Consider the following 8,134-nt stretch of genomic DNA (forward strand, 5'->3'; position numbering starts at 1 on the left):
TGTCTTTTCTTAACCCCGATCTATCATCCTTCCTAGCTGGGACATTGCAATGCAAAACATTGATCAACAAGTAGAAATTACTTACACATTTCTTCTGGTTTGGGAGCAATAAGACAAGACAAAGAGAGGTTAAAAGAAGCTGGTTTTGTGTGGCTTGGATTGTTGAAAATGGATGATTCTGTAAACTCTGTGTTCATGATCCTCATTGGTGAGTCTCTGTGGCAGCTTTGATACCTGTTTGACATCAAGTCCTTTTTTCTCACCACTGAAAACAGGTTTTGCATTGACTCCTCTCAAGTGGGTCCATGGGGTGGGATGAATGAGGGCTGTAAGACCCACCTAATCTTTTATCCTACATAAATATACCATAGTGCTGGAACAAGTTGTTTAGTGTCTCCAAGTTTCAGTTTATTCCCCTGGAAAATGGGATCCTTCCACCTTTCTCAGTGATCCATTATGTGGAGCAAACACTGAGTTGTACAGTCAAGTAAAATTATGATCCCTTCATAAGTGAGAAATAGTATTATTATTTACAATTTAACCCAGTTAAGATTTTTCTTTTTTTTTTTTTTTTTTTTTTTTGATAGTTAATGCAAACTTTATTTTTATAAAAGACTCTTAAATTAGTTGTATCATGCCATGCATTCATACAGAATACAGTGACCCTTTGGGGATACAGGTAAAAGACCTCACAAACAGAATGGAAAACTATGATACGAGTTTCTAGTAGTAAGGAAAGAGTAGGACGACTTTACAAATAAACAATTAAAAATCAAAGAAACAGGACAGTAAAACTAGGCTGAGCCGAGAGGAGGGCAGCTGTTCACGAGTCTGTACACTAAACTACTACACAGACAGCCCGCTAGGGAGGCAGAACGCTGACAGATAGAAGCAGAGTATGTACATGGACTTGTGCCACAATGCCTGCTCCCCCAGATCCACGTATGATACATACAACCAGTCTGTGTATGCAAGGCCTGCCGAGGCCGTTCCGACTATGAGGAATTCTAGTTCAGTAAAATAAAGCTGCAGGGGTCAGGGAGGGGCAGCCTCACTTGCGGCTACTCTTTATTCTCTCCAGTCTTTTTTTCAAGTCATCGATGTTGGCTGTGGAGGAGGGGGGCCTGTTTCCTGCAGAGTGTATCTGGTTAGAGTCTAGCTCCGAGTGCTGTAACTGCTCTCGGGATTCCCGAAGCTGGGAGAGCTTGCTGTGCAGCATATCCGTGGAAGAGGCCACGGTGGGAACGGCTGGTTTGGAGAGCAGAGAAGTGAGAGGAGGCCGGTCGTCTTGCTGCTTGGTGTTGTCCAGACCACAGCGCTGTCGCAAGAATTTTAGCCTTTCCAAGTAGACAGAAGGCCCCACCTCCTCTCCATTTGAGTTAACTATGGAGGACACAGTGTTGGAGTTTGTGGTCATGCAGGAGACCTCCGTCTGAGGGGAGATGCCTGTTGAAGAGGGAAGTCGGCCTTTGCCCTCCCTCTCCATCTCAATCACTCGGAGGCCCCTCTCAACATAGCTCTGGAAGAACTGGGAGGAGTTTTTCAAAAATGGCTCAATGTCAGCATCTGAATATTTCTTCTTATATTCATACAACTCTGCTAGGCCCTCTTTAGTATTCTCTTTTGAACCAATCTTCTTAAATATCTCAGCCAAGAAATCATTCACTTTGGCCTTTGATGACTTTTCATCTATTCGAGATGCTCCCTTTTCTGTTTCCTTATCAGATTTGCTCCCTGTCTGGTCCATACTGTGCTTCATCATGCGGCAGAGGTGGGCCTCCAGCTCAGACTCATTCTTGTTATCTATCATTGTGAGGTGGTCAAGGATCTTGGGTCCTTTTAATTTGCATAAAGTGTGTAGTAATGTTTTTAAGGTCCTTATGGGAAATTCACTTTTGCATTGTTTCAATTTCTCTTTGGGGAAGACCTTCATGAAAATGTGTATATCTAAAAGAATTCTGTCTAGATTAATGTTGTTGATGGTATCAGGTAATAGTCGAACCATTCTCCAGAGACACTTCATAACAAGCTCTGAGAATTTTGGAGAACTGGCTGTTGCTAGGAGGCTGTCTTGAAGCAAAACAAGTAGGGCACTCAGGATGTTGGTTTGATCTGACTTCTCCAGAACCTTCACCACCAAGAGGTTCACAGATCGGATCACCTGTTGTCCTTCCTCTAGCTCTTCAATTCGAGAATCCAGCATTAGGGTGATGAGGCCATGCATCAGATCTTTTAATACTCCAGTGGAGGCCTCCCGGGCTAGGCTCTCTATCTGAAACAGTGAAATCATATTGCCAATGATACAGCTGTACAACTTGATGATCTCATCCTTCTCCAATTTCTCATCTGCCATGTGAGTGTTGTAGATGAGTCTTAGCTGCATGAACGTAGCTATCAGAAATTGATCAATATGGCCAGACATAGCTTCAGCTTTGTCTTCCTGTCTGAGGACTTCATCGATCTGTGTCAGAGCTTGAATGCTTGTGTTGATATCACCACTGGCTACTTGAGAGATAATGAAATTGATCGTGGATGCTGTATTACTGTGCATATCGTCAAAGTGTGGAGAAACAGCCCGAATCTTGGGTTCAGGAATAAGGACTGGTTCGAAAATGTCATCCAGTTTGTGTTGAACAAGTTCTGGCATTTCACAGCGGACTGTACCATTGTCATTCTCAATCTCATCAAGATCCAGCTGAAATTCTCGATGAACCATCTGGGATGCCTCAGGATGCCCACTCATGCTTCGCGCTTGGTTGAGTTTAGAAGACATGTCATCAGTTGGTCCCTTTCGAAGCATGTTGGCATTGGAATTTATGTTCTGTAAGCGCTGAGGTTTCTCTTCCACCTGTTTTACTGGTGCAGCGGAAGGCCTCTTTGCTGACCTCTTAATCCTCTCCTCAAGCATGCTCATGTCCTTTTCAGAAAGATTTCCAATCAGTTTGAACACTTGATCCCCATGCACATTGTACACTGTCACAATCGTATTGAGGGCAGCATTGCGGACAGCATTGTCTCGATCTCCGATGTGAACTGCTATCTCCTTTAAGGCTTTTCCTGGGGTGGGTTGACAAACGTTCATGCCATAGGACTCGACCAGGCATCCGAGCTCTTCCAGGCACTCTGCTCTCTGCTTAGAATTTTTAGATTTGGTTCCTTCCATGATGAAGGGGAACATTTTGCTGGCTGGGTAGACAAGGCACATCCGGTTCAGGATGGCACGGACATCTCTACGAATGACATCCTTTGGTTCTCCAACCTTGAGAATGAGATATGGAATGAAGGAAGATGCTTCGTTCTCAGTAAGGTGATATTCCTCTTCCCTTAGCAGAGTGAAGAGTAATTTTAAATATTCCAGGGCTTTCATCAGGACGCTTGTATTAGTGTCAAAAAACCGCAAAGTAAGCCACTTTAAGATAAGATCCAGGCAACCTATCACACCCTCTTTTTCACTTTCCAAATGATCAACCATGACAGCAAGGGCTTTGTTATGATGCTGAAAGTCTGAATGAAACATCTCATCTTGTAACCATTTAGCTACACAGCTGGACATCTGAGTCTTTAGTTGCTCAATATATTCATCCCTTGGAGTAGTAAAATTCCATTTGAGGACCTTCAATCCCTTTTCGTCCTTCATCCTTTGCTCCTTTCCATTTGGAACAACAATAAAAACAGGACCGGATTTATCTTCATCCTCCTTCAAGCTGGTTTTGCTGGGCACTTTCTTCCCTTGAGCACTCTTTGCTTTAGAAGAAACTCCTAAAGCTTTGTTTTTCTTCGGATCAGGTTTGGGCTCTATATTGCTGGAAACAGAATCTTCAATAGGTGCTGAGGCAGACTGGAATTTGGTTGAGGTCGACCCTCCCATAGGTTTGGAAGTTGCTTTAGCAGGTGCAGCAGGCTTGGCTGGCATATTAGCTTTGGCTTTCTCTAGCATAGCCAATACCTGATCTTTTGATGTTGGCTTGAGTTTTCCGGTAGCCTTGGCCATTTTCTCATATCCTAAATGCATCATGAAAAATGGCAAGGCATCTTGCGCCTTTTTCCGCACATCTCCATTACGATCCTCCAGGCAGGAGTAGAGATGAGGAACACAAAGGATCAGGTCTGTGGGGGTGGAACGAAGAGTCTGTAGTTTCTCAGCCAGCCAGCCCAGAAGCTCTTGCCTCAAGAAAGGATTTTCTTTTTTGAGCTCTTCAGAAAGATCTTCTCCCTCTAGCCATTCCTTCATGCCAGTCTGTTCTGCCCAAGCATTCACTGTTGCTAGGGCAGTGGCTCGAACATTATTCTTGCTATCTCCAAGGACGGTGATGATAGGGATGCCTAAGTTCTTTACATGTTGCTTGATGTTTGGCCCCATGGCCACTGCCAACTGTTGGAGTATATTTAAAGTCTGCTGCACCAAAATTTTATTTGAATCATTGAGTCGACCCTTCAAGGCAGATGGAAGTTCACCTATATTTGGTTGGATGAATTTTGCTTCATTGATAATAGCTGCCACTTCATCGAGGCCTTCTTTCCTGATCTTCCAATTCTTATCTCCAATCTTAGACACCAACTCTGAAGTGATTTTATCACTTATTTCTGTTCTTGGTAAAAGATCGACAACATCATTGCCTCCATCATCTGGCTCATCTCCTTCTTCTCCTTCTTCTGTACCACTTGTACTGTGCTTGGAAATCCCTCTTGTTGGAGCAGGTGGGCTCTGTCCCTGCATCTTCTCAAATTCTGCATCTATCTGGGATAGGAGAGCAGGCTTCTCATCCTCAAAGAACATCCGTAAAGAAGGACCAACATAAAGATACAGCACACCAAGCAGGGTGATAGCTGAGGTCCTGACAGCTGGGTTTGTTGCAGCAAGTGCTGTTTTCACATTGCTAATGAAAGCCTTCACATTCAATCCCGAAAAGCCAAATTCTTTTATTGCATTTGATAGCCAATTCAGAGTTTCTGATTGATTCTTCGGATTCTTCTGCGAAAAGGCCATTGACATAACCTGCTCAGCAGTCCATGGCAGCACACAGGCTTCAGCTATTGCTGTCATAGCTTCTTTGGCATTATTCCCACATTTCACATCTCCAATCTTATCTACCAGCCCATCTAAGACAACTTGAGCTGAAGTTTTGGAAAAATTTCCCTTCTGTGCAATCAAAGCAACTATGTGAAGTTTCATCTGCATCACCTGAAAATTAGTTTCTTTCCAGCCGGGTTTCTTGGCGAGCATCCTCACTAATGCTTGGCATGGCATTTCAGTTCGGTCCATTAATTCAACAGCTTTTTGGAACTCTTCCATACAAGCCAGTCTTTCCTTCCAGTTACTGCTATCTAGAAGTTGTATACAGGTAGCGGGAAGGACAGCGGAAGCTTTTTCTTCACATACTTCTATCGAAAGTTCTGGCTCCACAATTTCTTTGGTCTCCAACCCTTTCTTGTTCTTGGTTCCAGTGCTTCCTGATCCTCCTGAGGCAGCTGGTTTCCCTTTTTTAGGGGGCCCGCCAGCCTTGGTAGCAGGAACCTTTTTTAAAGGTCCTGGTTTGGGTGCAGAAACATCCTTTGTGTCCTTATCTCCTGCAGACCCAGAAGCAGCAGTTCTTCCTGGCACAGACTTCAGTTCCTTTTTATCAGCTGCTAGTCCAGATTTCTTCCCATGTACCAACTCTACTTTTTCTGAACATTCTTTGATCCTGTCAAGCTTGAGTTTGTCAACATCAGCGAGGAATGGGTTTACTGCTTTTTCACCAACCACTTTCAAAGCAGTACCCAAAGCTTCAAATGCAGCATCTCTCACTTCAGGAGCAGAGTCATTGATGTGCTTGAGTAAAGCAGCACAAAAGGGCTTTAGTAGGCTCTTTGGCAGGGTAGAAGCAGTGCAATGCCGGAAGCTTCTTGCAATAAAAAGAGAAGTCTGTTGCTTGATGGTTGGATTTTTATTATCCATTACTGCTAAAATATCCTCACTGATATTCTGGAGTGTGGTAGTAAGAAATATTGCATCGATTGCCTCCTGCAGGGCTTGTACCACTTGCGGCTTCTTCTCTTTGAATTTCTCTAAAATGGTTGGCACAACATGTCCTGCATATTGTCCAAATTTCTTCCTTAACCCAATAGCAAGGCCAGTAAGACATTTTGCTGCCAAAGCCACTAACATAACATTGGTGTCCTTTCCAACAACCTTCTTCAATGCTTTTACTAAATCCGCATAATCACCTGCTTCTAGTTTGGGGTTTTTTACCAATCCTTCAACAATTTCCAGGACTTCTTTTCTCTCTTGCCATTTTTTTGCCTCAATTTTGTCATAAAAGTCTTTGGGAAGTTTGGAAAGAATTTCTACTGCTTCCAAAAGTTCATAAGTATCTATCTGTGGTACCTCATCACCATCATCATCACCTCCATCAGCATCCCCACCAGCAGATTGCTGCTGCTCCAATTTAGCTTCTAATTCTTGCTGAGAACGCAGAAACCTACTTGGTTTAGGAATACCCGTTGGCAATTTTACCCACTCTTCTTCTAGTTCTTTTAACTGGACAGAATTTATATTTTGTAAGGGGGGTCTCAGAGCATCCCGAATCCACCTGTAAATCTCCACAGCAAATAGTTTGGCTTCATCTCTAACAGCCTTGTCTCGGGACTCAAAGAGTTTTGGCAACACTTTGATAATTGGTTTAAGCAAGATGATTTTGGAACCAAATTCACTTAAGGCTTTCCTCAGAGTCTCTATACAGGCTACTATGATCTTGGGGTTCTTATTGTCCAAGCCTTTTAGGAGCTCTTCTTGAACAGCCTCTGCTTTCTCAATCTCTATGTACATCAGACAAATCTCAATGCCTAGCTCCTTGGCTTTGGCTTTGGGTTGGTTGAACACTTTACTGACAACACCTGACACAACTTCTCCCGTAGTTTTTCCTGCGACATGGGCATTTTCAACATAAACAAGTGCAGCTTCTAATCCTTTCAGTTGAACCACTGCATTGGAATCTGTCACAAATTTTTTTATCAATCCTAAAAATTTGGACCATTCTGGGCTCTTTTCATCCTTTATTTTCTGGAAGATCTTCAGGGCTTCTTCATAACCACTTAACCTTGCTTTCCAAAGCTTGTGTTCACATTTCTGATCAACGGGAAGTTTCAACCACTCACTGTCATCTCCCATTGTGCTTCCAGTTTCTCTTTGGGATTAAGAGTAATTCCTCCTTCCATCCTTCTTTCCTTCCTTCCTTCATTCATTCATTCCGCCGTCACGTGAAGGGGCGGGGAGGCCGGCTCCCAGCGCGCCCCGGAACCAGCCTGGGCCGCGACGCCGACACCCCCGTGCCCAGCGGACCCCCCCACCCCCAGAAAGCGGGGGGGGGGCCTCGAGGCCCGGAGCCCCCCGCCCCCTCACGCGCACCCCGACCCAGCCGCGGCCTCCGCCCCGCTCCAGCCCCAGTTAAGATTTTTCTATGCAAAATATATCTCATAGCTGTACATTCGGTAATCAAGTATTATTTAGATTGATCTATAAATGAGATGGTTTATTACCCATAATTTCTGGATTTTTGAATCTTTGTGAACTCTGAAACTTGCCTCATTTAAAAAATTTGAGTTTGCTTTACATTATGTAATTCAGTGTTGTTTAATCTATTTAAAAGAAGGACCTTTTCACCAGGGGAAAATATTTCTGTAAATCCCACATATATAAACAAGCTCTTATCTACTAGGGATAAGAACTCATACTTATTTACAATACAGGGGAATCTCCCACCTTGAAAATATGTCATGTGGATCCATCATAGAAGCCAGAAGATTATACACTGACCGTCCAGACTTGAATCCTGAACCCCAGACATAGAATCGACACAATACTTCACAACAGCTACAGGAAGCAAAGCCCATCTGGGATATCCTGAATACTACTCAATTTCCAACATGTGCCAGTTCTAATATGATATCCTGACAACGAGAAAATTGAAAACAAATGGACATAAGAACAGGTTATCCTACCTTACCAACTAATGATAAAACAAAATTGAAAGACTTACCACACTATGGGCTGTGCAAAAGCCAAGAATGTGATCTACAGATGACCAGCTGATAGAACCATGACCAGGCAGTATGTATTCTGGGACCAACAAGAGCGCCCTAGTCTAGGGTTTGG

At 43.5% G+C, this 8,134-nt stretch overlaps 1 protein-coding gene across 1 annotated transcript; it reads right to left on the reverse strand.

Annotated features, from left to right (window-relative positions):
* Nucleotides 1-552: 552 nt before the first annotated feature.
* On the reverse strand, nt 553-7,184 carry LOC126013871 (cytoskeleton-associated protein 5). The gene has a single exon (XM_049777075.1). It carries the CDS (start codon nt 7,148-7,150, stop codon nt 1,052-1,054), a length of 6,099 nt encoding a protein of 2,032 aa, XP_049633032.1. The 5' UTR covers nt 7,151-7,184; the 3' UTR covers nt 553-1,051.
* Nucleotides 7,185-8,134: the final 950 nt, after the last annotated feature.

The sequence above is a fragment of the Suncus etruscus genome, chromosome 7, assembly GCF_024139225.1.
Source record: "Suncus etruscus isolate mSunEtr1 chromosome 7, mSunEtr1.pri.cur, whole genome shotgun sequence".
NCBI lineage: Eukaryota > Metazoa > Chordata > Mammalia > Eulipotyphla > Soricidae > Suncus > Suncus etruscus.

What these genes read in the sequence shown, in the direction of transcription:
- LOC126013871 (XM_049777075.1), bottom strand. Translation starts at nt 7,150, where the DNA reads ATGGGAGATGACAGTGAGTGGTTGAAACTTCCCGTTGATCAGAAATGT.